Source organism: Erinaceus europaeus, chromosome 20, assembly GCF_950295315.1.
Source record: "Erinaceus europaeus chromosome 20, mEriEur2.1, whole genome shotgun sequence".
Lineage (NCBI taxonomy): Eukaryota > Metazoa > Chordata > Mammalia > Eulipotyphla > Erinaceidae > Erinaceus > Erinaceus europaeus.
In genome coordinates this window covers 4,490,022-4,513,797 of record NC_080181.1, presented here as the reverse complement: position 1 = coordinate 4,513,797, position 23,776 = coordinate 4,490,022, and the positions used below count along the sequence as shown (strand labels likewise).

Genomic DNA, 23,776 nt, shown 5'->3' with positions numbered 1-23,776 from the left:
AAATTTAATTCAAGTTAAAAGTAAATAGGAGAATGAAAGTCCTTACAAATATTTCCAAGCTGGGCTGAGGAGATGGCATAAAAGTTATGCAAAAGACTTTTGTGCCTGAGGCTCTGAGGTCCCAGGTTCAATCCCCAGCACTACCATAAGCCAGAGCAGAACAGTGCTCTGTTCTCTCTCCCTCTCTGTATCTTAGTCTTTCTCTCTCATTAAAATAAAGTCAGTAAAATATGAAAATAAATAAATAATTAAAAATAAATATTTCTAAACTTAGGATTAATCTTTATCTAGAATACACTTTATGATATCATTATGTTGAATTGAAAGGAAACTTGGAGTGTCAGAGAATAAAAAAAAATCTGGCTCATAAAATTGCTAGAAAAAAGTAAGATAATATATGGAAACATCCAGTACAATACAAGACAATCAAACAGATAGCCAGGGCTCAATAAATGCTCTTCACATTGTTACTAGAAATTAGCTTACTAAACAAGCAAAAAGAAAAAAAATCTCATCTTTTTCACTGTTAAGAAACCATCTTTAACTTTTAAGGTGCTCATGAAAATTTAGCACTTCTATCTAAATAGCTCAACTGTGAATTAATCAATCTAAACACATTGTTTATATTCCTTACTCTTGAAACTATACTTTAATATATTCATCATAAGATGTATTAAGCTTTTATGTGGTCTGATGTAATGATTATGTGACATGATGGAGGGATTAGCTAACACTAATAAGGGTGTCAAGTCAACAAACTGCGCTTTAAAGATAGAATTTTGAAGTGTTATATATTACCTATGTGACAATAATATTGGATAGAATCCAATAATAAACAATGGATGCTCCGTAACATTGTAATTTATTTAGACGTCAAGGCCCTGGAGAAGCTGGAACTAGTGCAGTACCAGTAGGTGCCAGCAGGTGGCTCAAACAGCAGCGTGTATATGTTATCAGCACAAGGACCTGGGTTTGAGTTTAGGTTATTTATTACATGGGGACCCCTGCCAGTGCACAGGTGGGCCGGTGGTGGTGGATTTCACAAGCAGTGGAGCAGCGCTATGGTATCTCTCCTCTCTCTGCCTGACACAGAGGGAGGAAGACAGAGGAAGAAAACTGCAGAAGCCAAAAAGACCAGGAAGGATAATACTTAGCAACACAGGAAAGATAGGCAAGGACATTTCATAAGAAGAAAAATTTTTAATGAAAAATTAATGTATTTATAAATTACTTGCTACATTTGAGGAAATTCTGCAATTACGGGAAGAATAGCAGTTTGCTTTACTGAAAGGATTGAAAAAAGACCTTACAAAACCCCTGCATCATGCACTAATTTTGATGAGGCTTATACCATCTTGACATTATCAATAGAAAATGAAGCTAATTATGTCAAAACTTACCTGAGTATGACGGTACCCTGATCTGTGAACTAGCTGTCCCATCACCTCCTTCACTGTATGCTCGAACTTCAATAATGTAGACCCCAGCATCTGGGAGGGATACCACTGCTTGCGGCTTCTGCGTTTCAATAACTTGACTGTCGCTGTGACCCTCCTGCCTATAAAAAACCTGGGAATAATGACAGAGCTTCAAACACTGGATATTCAGTTGAGGGTCTCAAGTGTTTATTGACAACCTGTCCACTATGTCCTGTTCTCATCCAAGTGTAGAGAACTCGTGCTTTAGACAGCTTTGTGCAAATGAATGTGACATGTGTTTTATCTGTCACACTGGAAGTAGACAACAAGTTCTATCCAAATAGAGAGGCGGATTTAATTCTGTCTGGAGCTTAGGAAAGGTGTTTCAGAGAAGGGAAAGGAAAAGACAGATACCTGCAGACCTGCTTCACTGCTTGAAAAGCAACCCCCCTGCAGGTGGGGTGCTGGTGACTCAAACCAGGATCCTTGTGCTGGACCTTGCGCTTCATACTATGTGCATTTAGCCCGGTGCACCACCGCCCAGCACCCTTAAATGCATTTTTAAAGTTCAGTCTCATTGCTTTTGGGGTTTTCCATAATTGTTAGTGTTATCATATGGTTTATCTTCATGAAAAATCAATAGCTTAATAGTCATTGATATCTGGATTCAAAATTATCTACTCAACAAAAACAATCTCTAATGCCTCCCCATATGGGACAATCTGGAGAAGTAACTAAACTTTTCTAAGGGCTCGGGTTCCTTCACTGTATTACAGAGATCTCCATATCTATTTCTCAGTTCTGTTAGTCAGGAAGAAGTGGTAGCATACTTGTGGAATGGCCTGCACAGTGCTTGGGGCCCAGAGAGTGACTTCTGTCACCCTCACTGTCACTATCAGTAGGGAGTATTTCTCCCCCCTTGCTTATTTATGATTTTTAAAAATCATCTTATTAGGGGTTAATAGTTTACAATAGAGTTGATGGCACATGGGTACAATTTGCTGTCTACTCATATTAGGTGAATACAGGACATTCTCACACTAGCTAGTATTTCAACCACATTTATAGAAGGTGGGCTGGTTTGGGGACTTCCCCAGAGCCCTGCCCCATGAGGGAAAGACAGAAACAGGCTGGGGGGATGGATCCAGCTGCCAACGCCCATGTCCAGTGAAGAAGCAATTACAGAAGCCAGAGCTCCCACCTTCTGCATCCCAAAAACAATTTTGATCCATAACCCCAGTGGGAGAGAAGTGATAGGAGGAAGAGGCTAAAAAGGGAGCAGTTATATATAAATGTAGGCAGACAGCTGTAGAGATGATAGTTAACCCATGTCTAAAACCTTGGGAGAATTGCAGTGCGTTGCAATGGAGGGATTTGAGATTCAGAACTCTTCGGTGGTGGGAACGCTGTGGAATTATACCCCTGTTGACATGTAATTTTGTAAAATCAATATTGAATTGCTAATAAAAATTAGAAAAAAAGGTTTGCAGTAGTTTCTTTATATGACAATGGGTTGTGGGCCTGAGCCAATCTACACAAAAGAGACAAGGAATTCAGAACATCATTTACCACACACCTACCTGCACTTGGTCCTCCTGTCCCACAGTTTCATAACCTACGGCCTCTTCTATTTCCCTTTGTCACACATTTAATTAGTTAGTGTAGAGAGAACTAACTTCTCTAGAAAGATCGAATAATTTTATCTGCAAGTACTGACTGTACTGATGACTTCTTATGGACACAACTTCTAGTATGTGAAATCAAGTGTATGTATTCCACAGGGGAGGCTGCTATGGCCATCGAGTGTCTGCCACAGGGGAAGGGCCTGATCCACCCGAAAACAGGGAGAGCACCTGGGGCCTGCAGTCAGAGCGCACACAGTCTGTCTACTAGAAAAACACACAACAAATGCAACACACATTGCAACAGGAGACACAGCTGGCGCTACAACGGAGTCTGGACCTAGTCAACTTTTGGGGAGTCAGAAACACTCCTTGGAGGATGCCAACAATAGATTCTTTTGGTTTAAAAAATGACAATTACACTAGAATTTATGCTGCTCATTTTGACTGCAGTAATGTGGTGAATCAGAATTCTGATCATTCGTGTGAGGTAATTAGAAAGACAATTTATGGCAATGGGAAAGTACGTAAATTGGTGAGGATTGGCAGGGGAGTGACTATTTTAGAGGACATTGTTATTATGGTTCAATAAATTACAATTCTTATGACAAAGAAAAATGAAGCCAGTAATGCATATCTAATGTTACTGTAAAATCCAGAGTTGATGAAAAACTTGTGGATCAGTTGAGATTTAGGAATAACAAGTAAAGGTGGGAAAAAGCAGCAGCACATAAGAGCCTGTGGTAAAATGTGGCTTTTACCAATATGTCCAGGGGGCTGTGGTGAGGTGAGTCAGTGAGTAGGTCTAAGTGAACACATACATTAAATTGATGACGACTCTTAGGTCTGTTAGTGAACCTTGGATCTTATTAGAATTCTGATTTAGAAAAAAATGAACCAGAATGAGAAATCTGAGAAAGTTAAGGAAGTAATCATGACATATCTGAAATAGTTTTTGACAGTGAGGTGGCCAGGGAATGCTTTAGGAGTCTGGGCAGTGATAGGCTGGCTGCCGCAATGACAGCCATCACTAGCCATAAAGGAACTGTTTTGTGTGCTGTCAGGGCCACTCTCACATTCTACTTAGAAGACAAGAACTGTAGGCTATCTAGAAAGGATACTGCAATCCTCAAAGGCATGCTCTGGAAAGGATCAGCTCTCTCTTCTTGGGGCCGTAAGGAGGTGCAACCATCCCAAAGAAATAAAAGGAAAGAAAGCCTCTGTCAGCTTGCTACTCGCCCCTTACAGCAAAGATAAAGCAAAGGAGCAAGCCTTCCAGTATCGGACGGTATGAGGTGGACTTGTGCTGTATTCATTAAGACAAAACTGGCACAATACTCTAAAAGTCCACTTCCTTTTGTTAAAACCTTCTGAAATTTGGGGGGCCTAGTGGTGACACACGTGATTAAGTACACACGGTACCAAGCACAAAGATCTGAGCCCCTGCTCCCTACCTGCAGAGGGGAAGCTTCACAAACAGTGAAGCAAGTCCTTCAGCTGTCTCTTTCTGTCTCTCTCCCTCTCTATTTTCCCCCCTCACCTCTCAATTTCTTTCTGTCATATCAAAGAAAGAAAAACCAGGAAAAATGGCTGCCAGGAGCAGTGGATTCATTCATTGTGGAGGCACTGAACGCCAATAATAGCTCGGTGTCATTTTAGAGAAAGAAGAAATACAGGAAGGAAGGAAGGAAGGAAGGAAGGAAGGAAGGAAGGAAGGAAGGAAGGGAGGGAGGGAGGGAGGGAGGGTGGAAGGGAGAAAGGAAAGAAGGGAGGAAGGAAAGAAGGGAGGAAGGGAGGAAGGAATTCAAGTTTCACTTAGAGGTGGGTAATGGTTTATTTGGTTGAGCACACACATTATCATGTATAAGGATCTGAGTTCAAGCCCCCAGTCTCCACCTATGAAGCAGGTCTGAAGGTTCCTGTTTTTTCCTCTCCCTCTCCTCTCCCAATTTCTGTTTGTCCTGTCAAGTAAAAAGAAAAGAAAGAAAAAATGGCCATGGAGAGCACTGTATTCATAGTCCAGGCACAGAACCCCAGCAATTACCCTGGTGGCAATAAATAAATAAATAAATACATACATAATTTCACCTAACTGGCTACTCTCTGCCAGTGACAAGAGAACAATAACAATCATCAATGTTTTACAGGTCATCTAAATCATTAAACTAATCCCACAAGGAAGTTATTATTCCTCATTATTATTATTTGAAGCAAAAATTTGGAAATTTGGAGATTAAACAACTCGCTTAAAGTTACCCAACTGAGGTTGTAAGTAAAGTTTGACTTGGAGGTCAGAGTTGTTCTCCCCCAACATCTAACACATAGGAAGGACACACACACACAAAATAAAAAAAACCACTGGACATTTATGTGTACTAGTGAAAGTTTAAGTTTATATTATAAATTCTATATTTGATAATTAGAGGAGTAAAAGTAGATACTCATAATTATCGCTTCTGAGTAACTGTGACACCTCTGGTTGAGCCAAAACTAATTTATTCACTCTTCTAGAGGTACTTTGGATAAAGAGATGAATGAGACAAGAGTCCTTGCTTCTCAGGACACGGAGTCTGGTAGGAGAGAGAGTTAGTTACCCAGAAGGAAGAAGAGCAATGACAGAGCTAGAAGGGGCCCATGAGTGAAGAGGAGTGTCACCTGTTGTATGCTTTACATTGGGTTCTAGTTCTCCCCCACCAAGAGAATTGGATCAGTCCAGTTAGTTTTCGCGGGCCCGCTTGGCCCCGCCCCTAGGAACCCCGAGAGAGGGTTCCAAAGTGGGAAAGTGGCTGAGTTCCAGAGTGACAGAGTTCAGAGGGTTCCGGAGTTCGAGAGTAAGAGAGAGTGCTTGCGCCGCCGCAAAGAGACAGCAGAGTTCTGTTTGGTGATTAGTTTGTCTTAGTTTATGAATCGTTGTTCTTGAATAAAGAAATACAGCTTCCCTGCCCAGCTGTTGTCTCTGCGTCTCTGTTACCCGCCTGTGAAGCTAAGCCGGCTAGAGCCTTCCGAAAATTTTAACAACAATCACCTCACCTGGTGACCCCGTGGCCAAGCTCCTGTGTGCTCCAGGCCTGTGCAGAATGCCTCCCGCAGGTGGCCGCGTGCTTTCCTCTAGCTCTGCCTCTGGTCTGATTTTGCCTCTCCACTAGGGGAGAGTGCATGACAGAGTTCTAAGGACATCTGGCTGTTGAGTGGCCTGTCACCATTTCGTGGTGGCCATAGAGGACACATTATAAGGAGGGGAGGGAACAGGAAAAAGACTCCCTTGCCTTTCCCCAAAGATGCGACACAAGACCCTTGAGATTTAGGGCAGATGTGAACACGAGCTCCTCTTTGTGGATGTGCAGATTTACAGTATGTAAGACATGATGCAGCTTATGTTTTCAAATATGGAAATTATCTTAAATATATTCCATTTATAACATCTTCAGTTTTAGCCGTAGAGAACTGTAGCACTTTAATACAAAGTGACATGTTAGGTGGTCCAGGAGATGGTGCACTGGGTAAAGCACTGGACTCTCAAGCATGAGGTCCTGAGTTCAATCCCTGGCAGCACATGTACCAGAGTGACATCTGGTTCTTTCTCTCTCTCTCTCTCTCTCCTCCTATCTTTCTCATTAAAAAATAAATAAAATACTTTTAAAAAGTGAAGTGTTAGCATCTCTGGCAGCTGAAAATCCATCTAAATGATGTTTTTGGGTCCAAACCCTGAAAGATTTTAAAATTCTACTAGTAACTAATGGTTGTGTGTGGCATTTAAGGGAATATGTAGACTCTGATATAACAGAACAGGAACCACATTGAACCTGAAACTCAGCCAGCACAGACCACAGGGATCTTGAAACTAGAGACAGAGTTGTTTCTCCACAAACTGTCTCTCGTTTTTGCACCTCAGCCCTGCAGGGTAGGAGGGGCAGCACAGGCTCACCTGCGCTATGCCCTGTCTGGTTTGGAGCTGGCCTGTCTTCAAGGGCTTTTCCCTGTGTGTGTGTATGTGCTGGCCCTGCCGTTCTTTTCTATGCCTTTGAAAATTTTTTTAAGAGTCAGTTTATTTATTTTCAAACAGAGAGAACTCGAGAGAGGAGGGGGAGATAGAGAGAAGCACCTGCAGCACTGCTCCACTGAGCATGAAGCTTCCCCCTGCAGGTGGGGAGAGGGGGCTTGAACCCAGGTCCTGTGCACTGTAATGAGTGAGCTTAGTCAGGTGTGCCATTCCCAGGCCACTGTCATTTCTTTTGCTTCTCTGCTGACAGTCTAGCACTAGTCCATCTAAGCCACTGAGTGTCTGTCGCCTACACTTGGTTTTCTGTGAGTTCCTGTGTGTCCTGACACTGCTTCCTGGAGGTGGTGCCCTGCATTCGGGACGCACTGCTCTTCCCACCCGCTCCCTCTCCGGACCTTGGGCTGCTGAATGTGACTGAACACCTTGGCCGCCCACTGCAGGAAGGCTGGCTGGACAATGTCAGTGGGGAAAATGACTGAGAAACAAGGTCTTTCCGGTCCTTTGAACTCTACGTCCTCAGTCATGCTTCTTGAGAGGTGTGCGTACGGCCGAGGGTGAAGAGTACTGACCTTGTAGCCCATGACTTCCGACTCGTTGGCCAAGGGCTGTACGGGCTCCCAGCCCAGAGAAAGCTCAGGGCCCTGCTGCTCCCAGTGGAGGTTGGCAGGGGCTTGGCTTGGGGCTGCAAAATACAAGGTGAGAGTGAACTCACAAGGTGTTTCAAAAGCATGTTTCACCGAAATGCTCATGCATTCCCTTCTTTCTTGAGTTTAGAGGTAGCCTGGCACCAGAAGCTTCTTTCCAGTGGGAGTCAGTTAAGGAGCCTTTGCTCCAGGAGTGTCATTTTAATAGCTACTCTACTGAGCTTTTGAACCTGAATCCTTTTATCTCCCTTCTGTGTCAAAATCGCTTAGCCTTGTTTCACAGGGAGATAACCTTTATCTACTGTGAATGCAAAATTTTCCAAGCTAGTTTTGGAATCCAGATCCAAGCACTGAAGCAAAACCACGAATCAAAGTCCCCTTCAACTCTGCTTATAATGTACCTCACATGGTTTTCAGAAATGTGAAAAGATTTTTCCTCTTTGTCTGAAACAAACAGAGAGGCCAGGTCACTTACGGGGTTTCTTGGTGGCTGCACTCACTTCGCTGCTAGGTGGCCCGTATCCGGCTCCATTATAAGCTCTCACTGTGAAGTGGTATAACGTATTGCCTTCCAGTCCCCTCAGCATGATGGATGACTCATTCCCCTGAGTTTTGACTGTCTCAGCTGCATCCTCTTGTTCCATATCTTTCCGATACCCAATCTGTCAACCAATAGTCACATGACAGGTGAATGTCCAAGTGCCCCTAACCTTGGGATTATCTGCACAGTTTTCAGGGGGCTGCTTCTCTAGCCCATCCCAGGGAACTCACTCCTGGATCACCAGGAACTAAGAAAGGAAGTAGGTCAGTCTTAGTCACACTGCTGGAGTCACATCTGTGCAAACTCAGACACCAGTCAGGTGCAGCACAGCAACCAGAGATGCGCCCACGGGGCAGGCAGACTGGGGGCAGCTGCAAACACAGCCTGACTCCAGGAAAGACTCAGCTACGGGAAATGGAGAAGGTCTTGCTTGACTCTCATAGGTTACCAGAACCACTGGGGAGCTTTGGATGGCTTATGATGATGATGATGATGATGATGATGATTTTGCTGCCAGTGTTATTGCTGGGGCTCAGTGCCTGCACTAGGAATCCACTGCTCCTGGAGGCTATTTTTTTCCCTTTTGTTGCCCTTGTTTGGATGGATTATTTAAGAGAGTCATGAACAATGTTTTCTGCTGTGCTCCACAGCCACTGCATCAGGCAAGCTACTTGGGTCGGCTAGAGAAGAGGGGATGGTTCGCCCAGTATGCATTGAGGGTCTTGCTTATCTTGTGCATGTATGACTTTACCACCTGCAGCTGACAGTTACATTCGGGGGGGGGGGGAGATGGAGGGAGAGAGAGAGAGAGAGATGGAGGGAGAGACCACAGCAGGGGAGCCTTGCCCCATGTCCTGCCACTCCCAGGTGGTGTGGGGCTTGAAGCTGCAAGGCAGGCATCCTACTAGGTGAGCAACATCTTCAGCCTGCGTTGAGTGTTTTCGATGTAGGGCACAGCATGGGGATGGTATAGGAGGGAGGCAGAGAGGAGAAGATTTGCCTAAGCATGGTCTGTGCACTGAGATGGTCATTCCTGGTGAGGAGCTCAAGGTCCCAGACCCGAAATCACTCATGCGTCTGTGAGATGCAGCCACTGTCTCGGTACAGCCTCGCCTCGTCCAGACACTAGGATGAAGTCATGCACACATGCAGAAGAGTAGCGTCTCCTGCTCTGTGGTGAAAGTTGGCCACTCTCAAGGCCCTCACTATGGGGTCTGCTACATGATGTGACCAGTCAGGCCTGTCTGGAGCTGGGGATGATCTGGAGCACACTTGGCAGGGGCGTTCCTCATGCTGGTTACTGGACGTCAACCAGCTGAGCGCAGACAATAAAAGGCAGCATTTGACTGACTTAGCATGTTTCCCTCAGCAGAAGGTAAAGCAAATGATACATGGACAGAGGAGCCCAGAAGTCACAGACTGTAGCTGCACTTCCAGAAAATGAAGTTTCCTAGTCACATTTTCTTCTTAACTTTTAAATAACATGGGCCTCTTTCTTTCTTTCTTTCTTTCTTTCTTTCTTTCTTTCTTTCTTTCTTTCGATTTTCTGACGTCTCTCAAATATTTTTAGAAAGACAGTGATCAACAATTTCATTAGTGGCATGGCAGAAGTATGAATTCTGAGCCAGCCAAAAAGGCTAAGAATATAGTTTTTTTTTTTTTTTATTTCTCTTTACAGATAAGCACTAACTGAAAAGACAGCTGTTGAAGGAGCAGGCACATGGTTGTAAAGTTGCTGTTCTGCCTGCTGGTGATGGCTGGGAGTCTGCAAGGGGGTAGCCTTTACGGAAGGAAGACAAAACACCACAGCACACTGAGCATGGTGGGGGGGAGAGGGCTGACGAGGGGGTGCAGGCAGGCAGGCTCTGTAGCTAGGTGGGCCTGGGGGGAGTGGGGGCAGGAAACAGAGACTGGGGCCCAATCTTGCAGTTAGCTGTTTAAGCTACTTTGGTTTTGATTTTATTACATTTCCCTGGTGTTTGGGATCACTCTTTAAACAAAGATGGAATATTTACTTTTTTATTCCTCTCTGAGATCTAGAACCATGTTTCAAACATTTCTTTTGATTTGTAAAAAAAAACCTGACTTATAGCAGAAAACATCGATAATAACACTTTCATTTGTTTTCTTCCCTTCTGAAGATAATATGGTTCTCCTTGGATTTTTCCTCTAGAAGCTGCCTGACCACTAGTGCTGTGCTAGGAAGGCTCAGAAGACCTGTGTGAATGGGGAGACACCTGCTTCTAGGCTATTTCTCTTAGAGAGAGACTGTGCAGGCAGGGAGATGTTGTGAGAAGAAGCCTCTGCTAATTCTCTAAACAACAGAGAGAGGGGGGAAGGGAGAGGGAGGGGGAGAGGAGAGGGGAGGATAGGGGGAGGGGGACACAGGACAGGGGGACAGGGGGAGAGGGAGGGAGGGAGAGAGGGAGAGAGGGAGAGAGAGAGGGGGAGAGAGGAAGAGAGAGACAGGGAGAGAGGGAGAGAGGGAGAGAGGGAGAGAGGGAGAGAGGGAGAGAGAGAGAGAGAGAGAGAGAGAGAGTGTCTTTCTTTCTGTCTATCTATCTGTCTGTCTATCTGTCTGTCTCTCGGGCCCAGGCCTGAGTGGAGACAGGAAGCTTTGTGTGCCTCCCTGCAGTTTGTTTCACTGAAGAAAAAGATAAATGGAAACAAGGCCAGAGGCAATTTCATTGCTAGCTTGAACCTAGAAAATGGGATTTTCAGGCTGGGTCATTGCACAAAAATGAAAGAAATGGAAAAACCTGGGAAAATCTATTAGTAATATTTTTTCATACTTCTCATTGGGATTGCAATAAAATCATCTTTTTCTTACAGTTTCATGACTACTTTAAGGGGATTTAAGAAAAGCTAGTTTTCTGTGCTTCCATTCAATTTAGTGATCCTCCTGCATTCAAAAGTTGTAACTCATGTGAACCGAGGCCTGAAAGACAGAGTTCTCTCTTCCTGTGATACTTTCTCCAGTGAGCCCTGCCTTCAGATAACTATTAGAACCTCTTTGCTTCTGTGACAGCCATGTCAGGCATGTCCTTCAAACTTTACACTCAAACTTTGAAAATACCGACACAGGGTTTGCATTTCCCAAGGAAGACAGATCTGTGCTAGACGGGAAGTCTGCTGGCCCAATGGGCCAGCCTGCAGCTCCTAGATCTCCTGAGCTTAGTGCTAGCACGGGATCTGCCAGTCAGCGCTCTGAGATCTGCTGGCAGTCGGTATCATTAGGCTGGGTGCTTATTACTGCTTCAAAACCAGAGTGATTTTACGATGAGGGACATGATTAACTTAAATAAGACAGGTGTACAATACCTAGTTCTACTTTTGAAAACTTATGGGCAGTTTAGCAGAGATTAGTGAGTATAAAGTGAACAGGCTAAAAATCCCCAGGAGGGGCTAGGCAGAGGGGTACATGGTGTACCTGGCTGAGTGCACATGCTACCAGGCTGCAGTTCCCAGTCTCCACCTGCAGGGGAGGCTGCAATAGCGGTGAAGCAATAATGCAGATGTCTCTCTTTCTCTCTTCCTACCTCCCACCCCTTTCAATTTCTCTGTCCAATAAATGAATGAATAAATAAAATATTAAAAACTACCTAGGAACAGAATAATGGGAACGATTTTACTGAACAAAGTCCATTCTTTCCTAGAGCTGCCACTACTCTCTAAAGATCCACTAGGGGAGATTGGTCACAAGTGTTTACATTTGTTTCTGATAGATGTGGCTAGAGTAGGCCTTTTGCAGATGCTACCTCTGTCATTTTGAATTTTCTATATTCACTATGTTGCATCTTAGAACATTTGAGCAAAGGGGAAGATAAGAAGGCAACTAGTATCTATATAGACTTCAAACAAAGTGCTTTTGGAGGTGTGTTTGCTAGAAAAGAGACAAATCAGTGAGGAAATCATCTCAAGAAGTCTAAAATATAACAGGAACTCTAAATTCAAGTAAGATATAAAACAGATCATAATAAAATAGACAAAATACTTAGTGGAATGGAAACCAAAATTGGGATAAAGAAAATGACTGACAGGGCCAGGTGGTGGCGCACCTGGTTAAGCACACACAGCACAGTGCCCAAGGACCATGGTCCACGCTCCAGCTTCCCACCTATATGGGGAAAGCTTCACGTTAATGTAAAAAAGTGAAAAAAACAGTGAATATTTGGGAATGCAAAAAACAGTTGTAAATAGCTTTTAACAAAAAGTGACTGAAAGAGAAAGAGGAAGGAGAGAGAGAGAGGGAGAAGGAGAGGGAGGGAGGGGGGAGACAGAGAGAGAGAGAGAGAGAGGAAGGTTATAGAAAAGATTGGTAGAGGGGGTTGGGCTGTAGCGCAGTGCGTTAAGCACACATGGCGCAAAGTGCAAGGACCAGCATAAGGATCCCAGTTCAAGCCCCCAGCTCCCCACCTGCAGGGGAGTCTTCACAGGTGGTGAAGCAGGTCTGCAGGTGTCTGTCTTTCCTTCCCCCTCTCTGTCTTCCCCTCCTCTCTCCATTTCTCTCTGTCCTATCCAACAACGAACAACATCAATAATAAAAATAATAACCACAACAAGGCTACAATAACAAGGTCAACAAAAGGGGGAAAAATGGCCTCCAGGAACAATGGATTCATAGTGCAGGCACTGAGCCCCAGCAATAACCCTGAAGGTAAAAAAAGAAAGAAAGAAGGAAGAGAGAGAGAGAGAGAGGGAAGGAAGGAAGGAAGGAAGGAAGGAAGGAAGGAAGGATTGGTAGAAAGGCAAGTGTTGGAGATGTGGAAAAGACAACATGTGAATGGTGCTGAGTGAAGTGTTCACACCAGTCCTGACTCGAAAGACCACTGACAGCTCTCTAAGCTTCCTAAGGCAGCCTGAAGCTGGAGGAGAGTTTATTCTTGAAAAACAAACACTACACTAGGTGAGTGTGAAGGTTTTGTTTCTGAGGGTATGTTTTTGTATCAGATTGAACGTCCAGGGTGACACACTGGGGTGGGGCTTGTAAACATGGGCCCATCGGCCTAGAGAAATCTACCATTAGAAGAACTGCATCATCTAAGTTCATTTCCCACGTCTACGCTCGACCGGACCTGCCAATATACGCGGATATCTTCACCCACCCTGTCTAACGCTTGATGTCTTGTCACCCAATCTGGTCCCCTACGCCTACACTGAACTTGTCTGTTCCAGTCTCTTGGAAACAGAGTTGGCAGTCAGCTGAGGTCAAGAACAAACACCTCATCACAGACCCCTGCAAGCGTCAACCCGGCTTTGACCTAGCATGTTATGATTGGGCCCTCCTCAATCGCTATCGAACAGGCCATGGCCGGTGCGCTGCTATGTTCCATCGCTGGGGAGCCAGAGATGACCGGAACTGCCCCTGCGGCTACAGACAGACTATGACCCACATAGTCAACAACTGCCACCTCTCCAGATTCAAAGGAGGTCTCGAAACTTTACATCAGGCTCAACCTGACGCTCGCTGTTGACTGGCTACGGAAGAAGGGCAAACGCTAGAAGAAGAAGAAGAAGAAGAAGAAGGAGAAGGAGAAGGAGAAGGAGAAGGAGAAGGAGAAGGAGAAGGAGAAGGAGAAGGAGAAGGAGAAGGAGAAGGAGAAGGAGAAGGAGGAGAAGAAGAAGAAGAAGAAGAAGAAGAAGAAGAAGAAGAAGAAGAAGAAGGAGAAGAAGGAGAAGAAGAAGGAGAAGAAGAAGAAGAAGGAGAAGAAGAAGCAGAAGGAGAAGAAGGAGAAGAAGAAGGAGAAGCAGAAGCAGAAGAAGAAGAAGAAGGAAGAAGAAGAAGAAGAAGAAGAAGAAGAAGAAGAAGAAGAAGAAGAAGAAGAAGAAGAAGAAGAACTGCACTCCACAGGACTTTTGAATTGGTCTTTGAAGTGTAGGCTCCAGCCTGCATGTCCTCAGGAAGCAGAAAATTGGCAGTTTTAATTTTCTTCATTTATGGTCCATTTATTCTGAAGCTGGAGACCTTGTGCAATTTTACTATTCCTGGTAAGACTTAACATTCAGAAGACAAAAAGAGACCAATGATAAAGAGATCATGATTGGGAGAGACAACATATCATTGGAGCTTCCTCCAGCACTATGGCACCTTTCATGTGGTGTTGGGGTTCAATATGCAGGCCCATAGCTAGGCACACCACCTACTCAGGGGACTCTTTCTCCAATCCCCTAAGTGGTAACTTATTACTTTTTGTGACCATGCCTGCACAAGCCCACCACTAGTGTTGAACTCTTTTTTTTCCATTTTAGGCTGAGAGCCAGCACAGTCCCTTTGGTGTGTGCTCCTCCCACGTGACGCTATGGGTGCAAGCCCAGATCTTCCCACAGAGCAAAGTGTGTGATCTACTTAATGCGCTATCTCTCTGGCCCCCACGGTGGAGAAAAACTATAGGTCAGAGAGAAGTTGAGAAGAGTGGGAGAGATAAAGAGGAAGAGAGAAAGAGAGACACCTGCAGCACTGCTTCATCACCCATGAAGTGCCTCCCTTGCAGGTGGGGACTGGGACTTGAATCTGGGTCCTTGCAGATGGTGATGTGTACATTCAAGCAGGTGTGCCACCGCCTGGTCCCCAAAGTGGAAAAAGCTTAATGCATATATTTTGAGATTTATCTTAAATGGGATACATTGGGTAAAATTATATAAAAATCCAGACTTGTTCCATAATAGCACAGAAGGACCAGCTAAGTGGAGTTACATTTTAAGCAGAGTCCATCTTAGTTCCAAATCACTGGAACAGAGACACAGACATTTAGTAAATATTCCTATGTACTTCACACTTAAGTTACATAAAATAAAATTATGAAGACTAGTGGTGGCAAACCTGGTTGAGTGCACATTTCAGAATGTGTAAAGACCCAGGTTCAAGGGTCTCGGTTCAAGCCCCCGGCTCCCCACCTGCAGGGGAGTCACTCGCTTCACAGGCGGTGAAGCAGGTCTGCAGGTGTCTTTCTTCCCCCCTCTGTCTTCCCCTACTCTTTCCATTTCTCTCTGTTCTATCCAACAATGATGATATCAATAACAACAGTAACTACAACAATTAAAAAAAAAAAGACCCAGGTTCAAGTCCCTGGTCCCCACCTGCAGGGGGAAAGCTTTGTAAGTGGTAAAACAGGTCTGCAGCTGTCTCTTTTGCTCTGTTTCCCCATTCCCTCTCGATTTCTGGCTGTCTCTATCCAATAATAAATAATGATAGTAAAAATAAATTTGAAAAAGACTAAAAAAGAGTGCATAAAATAAAGTTGCAATAGAACAAAAATAAAACAGAGCTAGTTCTAAGGAAAGATAGTAAGATCCATATTGACAAAGATCAAGAGAGAACTGAAAAGCAGAAAACACAATGGGATAAAAACTGAAGAGATATACTGTGATTATAGGTTAATACTGAAAATAGACAATTTCCCCAAATTTGCTCTATTTAGTCAGTGCCATTCACAATGAATTCAAATAGGAAATAGCCCTAGTGACAACGGTGGAATGATAAATGAATCGCGGAATACTTAAGACAATGCAGTTTAGAAGAAAGGAGTATTACTGATCAAAAATAAGACATTTAAAAACTCCACATGTTGGGAGTCGGGCGGTAGCACAGCGTGTTAAGCGCAGGTGGCGCTAAGCACAAGGACCAGCAGAAGGATTCCGGTTCGAGCCCCGGCTCCCCACCTGCAGAGGAGTCGCTTCACAGGCGGTGAAGCAGGTCTGCAGGTGTCTGTCATTCTTTCCCCCTCTCTGTCTTCCCCTCCTCTCTCCATTTCTCTCTGTCCTATCCAACAACAATGACATCAATAATAACTACAACAATAAAACAACAAGGGCAACAAGAGGAATAAATAAATAAAAATTAAAAAAAAACTCCACATGACTCTTTAAATGAACACAGAAACAGTTAACTGAATGATTAATGGCTTTCTGATTCTACAGCACTGCTTTTCAGCTGAACAGAGGCCTGGGCGGTGGTGCATCTGGTTAAGCGCAGATAGCACTATGCATAGGACCCTGGTTCAAGCCCCTGCTCCCCACCTGCAGCAAGGACGCTTCAGGATCAGTGAAGTAGGTCTGTAGGTGGCTATCCTTCTGTCTCCCCCCCCAGTTTCTCTCTGTCCTATCCAATAAAATGGAAAAAATGGTCAATAGGAGCAGTGGATTCATAGTGCCGACACTAAGCCTCAGTGATAACCCTGGAGGCAAAAAAGGGGAAGGGACAAGTCAAGTTAAGCAACTGAAATGTTCCCTCTTCCTTTTTGATTGTCTGAATTTTGTAAACAGAAATAGTTATAGTTAGTCTCTTACCCTATGAAAATAACCAAAGAAAGAGATCTAATGATAGGAACATGAACACTATTTAATTTAAATCAGAGTCTGAAGAATTTCAAAAAAGGGTAAATTTAGCATCTTATTTTCTTGTTACTGTTCAGAATTTTATAGTCTTATTTTTATACAGTCATAATAAAAAGCCAAAGAGTATCTGTAAAATAACTGCTACTCACATACCATATGGGAAATAAAATAGCCTTTATGTTAGCCTTTTGACAATTGGCTTCATTTCAGTTTTATTTTTTTAAATTTCTATCTGAAATTCCTTTTTAAACACACACACACACACACACACACACACACACACACACACACACACACACACACACAACCAATAAAAAGTAAAGATATATGTGTTTGAGTCATTGTCAGACAGGACTGAGGCTCCTTTGTTTTTGTCTCTTGATCAAATGACTGGTATCAGATCATGAAGCATGCAACAAAAACAATCCTGGTCCTCCTCCCCTTGAGACATCACTGTTACAACTTACTGTATAGAGAAAAGTACAGCATGTGTTCTTTCAGTGGACTTACTAGGCGGAAATGGTTGTAGCCACCTATCTAAAATAGCTAAAAGGCATACACCTTCTGCAAGTGCTGCATCTGATACCTGCACATCTTGAACACAGTATGGGCTGGAACTCCATTCAGTAAGAAATGTAAAAATGGAATAAGCTTTGTCTTAATACTAATCAAGTGATCAAACCTGAAGCTAAGTCACTGTGTACGTGTTTGCTTGCGACAGATGTGTGTGTGTATAGATGACACACACATATAAAATAAAAATTAAAAAAAAATTAAAATTCTACTTGAGTCACTTAAATATCTCAGCAACCTTTTTCCCCTGAGAAAAATTTTGCTGGTAATATTTGGAATGTCTAATTAAAGACTATTTGTCAATCCCCCCCTTAAAAAAATTATTAGCTAGTTCTAGTTATTAAAAAGATAAAATGGTATCCAAACTCTCTTACAAAAAGAAGCCTAAGTATCATTAATTTGGTAATTACCATAATATAAAATATGAGTGAAAAAATTACTGAATAAATGCATATGTTATTGACTGTTATATATTTTGGAAAACTGTAGACATGTATGGATCAGAAGTATGTACAGGCATGGACTTGGGTCTATATCCACCCGTCTTCAGAGGACCAGGATGTAACACATTCTAGAGTAATTAAGGACACTGGGACGGTAGGACTCCAGTGCCTTTCTGGCTCTTATTTAATTGAGTTTCCCACATGCATCCCTGGGTGCCCGACGATGAGGGTGAGCCTGGCTCTTCAGTTCTCTGTTTGCCAAATGCACTCTGTGTGTGGGTTTCTACAAGCAAAGCAGAGACCTGCTCTCAGGCATTCTGAAAAAGAGGTCTGGGGGCACCTACACGTTTTAGGCTGGGCTTCCCAGAAGCAGATTTTGGCACTGAAGTGTGAGTGCAAGTGGGTAATGATCAAAGTTCTTACAGGTGAAATCTGTGAAGAAGGAAGGCCAGGAGGATGGCGAAGGAGAGGAGTGTGTGCGTAGGCTCAGAGCCAGCACCGCGAATCCACTGTTCCTGGCGGCCATTTCCCCCATGTTATTGGACAGGACAGAGAAATTTGAGAGAGGACGGGGAGATAGAGAGAGTTAAACATAGACACCTAAGGCCTGCTTCGTCACTTGTGAAGCATCCCCTCTGCAGGTAGGGAGCCAGGGGCTCGAACCCAAGTTCTTGCACGGGTCTTTATGATTAGTACTATGTGTGTTTAATTGGGTGTGCCACTGCCCAGCCCCTGCAAGGCACAATATCAATATCTGTGTTCATACCTCAAATCCCTGTGGTCTTCCTAGACTCTCTTTAGGGTGTTTCCACGCAATGAGAATCTCTGACACAGACATGCTGGTTGCCTTGACGTCAGTGGGAGCAGTGGTGGGTTCTGTGTGAAGGAAAATGGAAACAATGAATAGGACGGCACTGAGCTATGCCCACTGAAGCACTGCACCTGCCACACAGCTTTTTGGTTTTTTCATAAAATGTTATGTTAGTTGTGAAAAAAGAAGCTAACAAGATAAAAAAGAATGTTCTTTCTGGATTTTGTACTTGCTTGGGTCAAGCATCTTCAGAGATACTTTGGAGACACTTGTTTACCAAAGATAAAGAAGAAATCTAGCAAGATAAGCTAAGTGATCTTTATCTGGGTTAACTGGGGCATCTCAGGAGAAGTCAAAACAAAACAACAACAAAAAGTCCATCTGTAGTGGTGACAGTCCAATGAGGACAAAAATTAACAACCTTCAGTTAAGCCATTTCTCATCGTCGGAAGCCCCTACTGTAGTATGGGCACTTGTGATATGAGCACTCGTCACACAGATTTAAGTTAGTCATAGTAGCAGCAATACTTAGCAGAGCGCTTGGTACTTAGAACATTTATTCACAATATGTAACTCCTTAAATTATTTTTCCTTTTTACCCAGGGCAAGTACAGACAGGGTCTAAGTTTCATTAGATTTTGCTTCGTTGTTTCAACCACAAAACTACATTTCCATGATTGTATAAGAAGTGCATTCTGAATGCTGGTATTTAAAAGGCATGCACTGACTTTTAAGACAGGTGTGGACTGAGAAGAAAGTCCCCAAAGGTCTCAGTGCTATTGCTGGAAGCCACCTTTTCATTTGTCCCTCTGCTCACTGACCTTTCCCACAATTTCTCTCAAATACACCATGTCTGACTGGCATCCATCAAAATATGCACTTTGCTTGAGGTTTCACTCTCTGTGAAGAACAAAATATTTCTAGCTTTGACACTGCTGAATCATAAATATGGTGTCACAAACACACACTAGATGAAATGGCAGAATAAAGGCCAAGCATGAGTTCAAAAAGTTCTGTAAAAAATTGACTGAAAAAAACACCACCCCATAAAAACTATAGAGACTCTGAGAAGAACCACTGATCACTAGTGTGAGTTCAGATTAATCTGTTTGAATAGTATGTTTTTTATTCAGGGACCTATATAGCGAAGAGAGTTCTACATAAGATTTAAGACACAGTTATTGGGACATTAAAAGAATTGTCAACATAACCAACATGATCATTTTCTGAGAGGTTTCCCTTTTCTAATGGAAGATGGTCACATATATATCTGGAAAGCTTGGTATAGTATAAATTGAAAAACAGTCAAAAACAGCTACCCTTGCTAATGCAAAAAAAAAAAAGTCCACAGAGACTTCAAAAACCACAGGTTTGCACTAAGCACCTTTTCTTCTGGTAAAGCTTTCATCCAAATCACATGCTCTGATCATGATAAGTCAGGATGCGTTGGCAAATCCCCACTCCTCTTTATACAAGCTGCCACTGATTCCTGCCACGGACTAGGTCACCGCATCTCCTCCTGCCATTCTCTGAGCGCCTTTTACACTTGTCTGTTGCTCAGTGCTTTTTCATCCTCCATCCCTATTGTTTGTGCATCTACCAGATTTTTTAAAAAATCTGGAAATTCTACTTCATTCTAAAATTCTGATTAAGAGACCTCCAGAAAATGTTTTTCATCACTATTTGGCAGAAATTAAAATCCTTGAATTTTTTTTTTTTTTTTTTTTTTTGGTAAATAAATGGAAAGAAATTCCATGCCACTGGGGTGTGAACAACCTGATCTCCAGAGTTCACCACGTGCTTCATTTCAGACACAGAGAGACTTTGGGAATCATCTGCTATTAGGACACAGTTCTGTTTGTCTTCTGAATGAGCGTATTGCAAAGATTTGTGTGCCAAGTACCTTCTTTCAGCGTTTATATTATGGAAGCAATTACATCTTTGTCAAAAAAGATTGTGAGGGGCATAAATAAATTCAGAAGCACAAAATATGTGGCTAGATGACAGCTTTTCTCTCTCTGGAGATAGAGAAATTATTTCTCTGTTAGCTTTCTGTAGCACTAGACAAGGTTGGGTACCTCTCAAATAGAAATAAAAAGTTGGGGGTCGGGAGGTAGCGCAGCGGGTTGGGCGCACGTGGCGCAAAGCGCAAGGACCGGCATAAGGACCCCAGTTTGAGCCCCCGGCTCCCCACCTGCAGGGGAGTTGCTTCACAGGCGGTGAAGCGGGTCTGCAGGTGTCTATCTTTCTTTCCCCCTCTGTCTTACCCTCCTCTCTCCATTTCTCTCTGTCCTATCCAACAACAAATGACATCAACAACAATAAGAACCGCAACAAGGCTACAACAACAAGGGCAACAAAAGGAGAAAAAAAAAGGCCTCCAGGAGCAGTGGATTCATGATGCAGGCACTGAACCCCAGCAATAACACTGGAGGCAAAAAAAGAAAAAAGAAAGAAAAAGTTAAAAATTTAAAATAAAGGTAAGTTGAAATAAATCCCAATTTGAAACCTACTTCCCAAGCAAGTATACTAGTTTCTGCCTAAAGGATTTTAAGGCAGGGTCGCACTGAAACCCACTTTGCAAGCTGCAGCCTCAGCAGTGCACATTACAGCTACGTCTGAGCGAGGAGGGCAAATGAGTGAAAAATCAAAAAGAGCAGGAGCCATTTTTGATTGGTTTTGACTTCTGGATGGAAATAATATCAGAAGTCAGGGATGATCTCAACTGACAAACTCAGCCTGTGAAAAAGGTGGCTACAGTCAGTTTACTTCCAGAAGTTTCAGTATGTACTGTTTACATCTGAGTGAATACTGTCTTGTGGATCAAAAAGTCTATCTGTTGACAAGAGTACTAATTAGATCATGGGATGCCTGACTTATTTAGAACTGGCTGTTCTATTTGGTTATCCAGAGCCATTGTGGCTGAATGATAAGAGGTAACAATTAGAGTTTGGAAAAGTTTGGTAGCCAGAGTCCTTGCTACCACTTACTGCCTCACACTAGGACAGTTATACTTTCATACTTCTGTCCTGGCCTCTCTTTTGAGCTATGGACTTACAGTGTGTGTGTGTGTGTGTGTGTGTGTGTGTGTGTGTGTGTGTGTGTGTGTTTTATTCTCTTGTTGTCCAGTTACCTCCAAATATCAGACAGAGAAATGTATGGCATGAAATTAAAAACCAAATAAAAAGGCCAACGAATGTCTGAGGGAAATAATAAAAATAAGTATTAATATTTGCCAAGCATTTGATATATGTCAATTCTCACTCAAATACTGTTGATGTACTGAAGTGTGTTGTGCTCGCATAACTCTCCTGTACCTGTCGACGCTTACCCAACTTTTTTTAAGCAGAGGGTAAGAGAGAGAGAGTGAGAGACAGAGGAGGAGAGACACCACAGCACTGCTTTGAAACTTTCCCCCTGAAGGTGTAGTGGCTGGGGCTCAAACTCAGGACCTGGCACCTGTCAAAGGTGAGGCATCTCTTAGTCTCTTTACTATCACCAGTGCCAGTTTTATGATGAGGAAACCGAGGGGACAGGAGCTGAAGGAACTTGCCTCAGGTGACTTTATTAGAGCTCAGGGGGAGATGTGAACACAGCAGCCAAGAGCTAACCAGCCTGCTGTTCTACTGACATGTCACTCTGTGCTGTTCACACACACTGTTCACACACAGCTGCTGCCCTTCTGCCCTCCCAGCCAAACCTAACTGCTCTCAGAAATACTACTGATGCGTTGAGGCCCACTTGGCTTTCTAGTCTTAGCATAAAGAGACTCATCCTCTACCATCACCACTCACCTTGCTCTTTTTAGCCCGCTTTCATGGAACTTTTGATAATTTTGGACCACAGTTGCACTGCTCCTCATAGAGCCTGTCATCATTAGTCATCTCTAACATTTTCATCTGTCCCAGAAGATTTCCTGCCTGTCTCACCTCCTGTCTACTCTGCTCAAAGAATTTGATGAAAACTCCAAGATCTATTTCTGAGGTTGTACAAGTGTTATGTCTAATAGACTTGAAGGCATACAAAGATCCCTTTATTTCTTTAAATTATGATGGCATTAAAGAGGGCAAGATTAACATCTTCACTCCACTCTTGGGATGCAAAATGAACAGGCTGACTGACAGATTTCAGATTTTGTAGATAAAAAATTTCAAATGACTTTACCATGTTCATGAATTTAGATGCTATATTTATATTAAGTGGCCTAGAAGCTAGAATTCTCCAAGTAATGTGAGAAGGGAATACTTTTAATATTGATTATGCATCTGACTTCCCAGGACGGATGAGCAATAGCATTAACCAAAGAAGCGTTTAATAAATTCCTTGGGAGGAGGGGTTGTGGCTTCATTATTGACAAGTCCAGTGAAGACAGCTGTAGTTGAGCTTTACAGGCACTATTCCGAATGAATCATCTGGCAAAGGCAGGAAATTCTTTCCTGAATTTTATAACTAATATGCCAATTAATTATTTTCAAGTTCACATGAATTCCACTGAGTTCAGCTACATACTGATCTGGAGAATAACATCTCATGAATTCAGGTTTTAATTCAAGCTGTGGAGCTCCATTTGCAAGGGAAATAACTGCATATCTTCTTTTGGAAATGAAGAGCTTTTTGGTTGTAGTGAAAATAAAAGCAGCACACTTTTACATAAAAGTCAAAACAACTAGCAGATGCTAACGTGCATCACAAATAAGCAAATCACTCAACCTATAACTAATCAATAGTGAAGGTCTTTCAGTTTGTGGTTAGATGTAGTGAATGTTTATGCCTTTTCCTTAATGGAAAAGTGCATATATATGACTAACAAGGATTTCTAGGAACATGAAAGTGAAAGCCTATTTGACTTCTCATATTTAAAAAATCATTTTTTACTACACTATCCATGCAACTTAAAAATCACCTCTATTGGAACTTAGCTATCCTTAAATATAATCATTTTCCAAATGAGAGTACTATCAATGACTGCATCATACTGCAGAGTCTGAATCAAAGCAGCATGTGAAAGCACAGTGTGGGGGCCGGGCAGTAGCACAGCGGGTTAATTGCACATAGCATGAAGCACAAGGACTGGCACAAGATTTCCGGGTTCAAGCCTCCTGGTACCCACCCACGGAGAGGGGGGTCACTTCACAAGCGGTGAAGCAGGTCTGCAGGTGTCTGTCTCTCTCCCTCTCTATCTTCTCCTCCCTACTCAATTTCTCTGTCTTAAAAATAAATTTTAAAAAAACGGCCATAGGATTAGTGGATTTGTAGTGCAGGCACAAAGCCCCAGCGATAACCATGGAGGGGGGAAAAAAAAAAGAAAGAAAGAAAGGAAGGAAGGGGGGGAGAGAAAGGAAAAAAAAGCATAGTGCTTTTTCTGCTGGGGTCAAGGTGCATGCAGTTGC

The 23,776-nt window shown here is 43.0% G+C and overlaps 1 protein-coding gene across 3 annotated transcripts in view; it reads right to left on the bottom strand.

Annotated features, from left to right (window-relative positions):
* CNTN5 (contactin 5) overlaps window positions 1–23,776 on the bottom strand; it is a 906,057-nt gene that overhangs the window by 4,241 nt on the left and 878,040 nt on the right. For all 3 annotated transcript variants that reach the window (XM_060179715.1, XM_060179713.1, XM_060179714.1), the window contains 4 exons: window positions 18,342–18,451; window positions 8,160–8,346; window positions 7,610–7,722; window positions 1,401–1,569 (listed from right to left, as the gene is read on the bottom strand). In XM_060179715.1, the coding sequence (XP_060035698.1) occupies window positions 1,401–1,569; window positions 7,610–7,722; window positions 8,160–8,346; window positions 18,342–18,451 (579 nt within the window). The remainder of the gene's footprint in view (window positions 1–1,400; window positions 1,570–7,609; window positions 7,723–8,159; window positions 8,347–18,341; window positions 18,452–23,776) is intronic.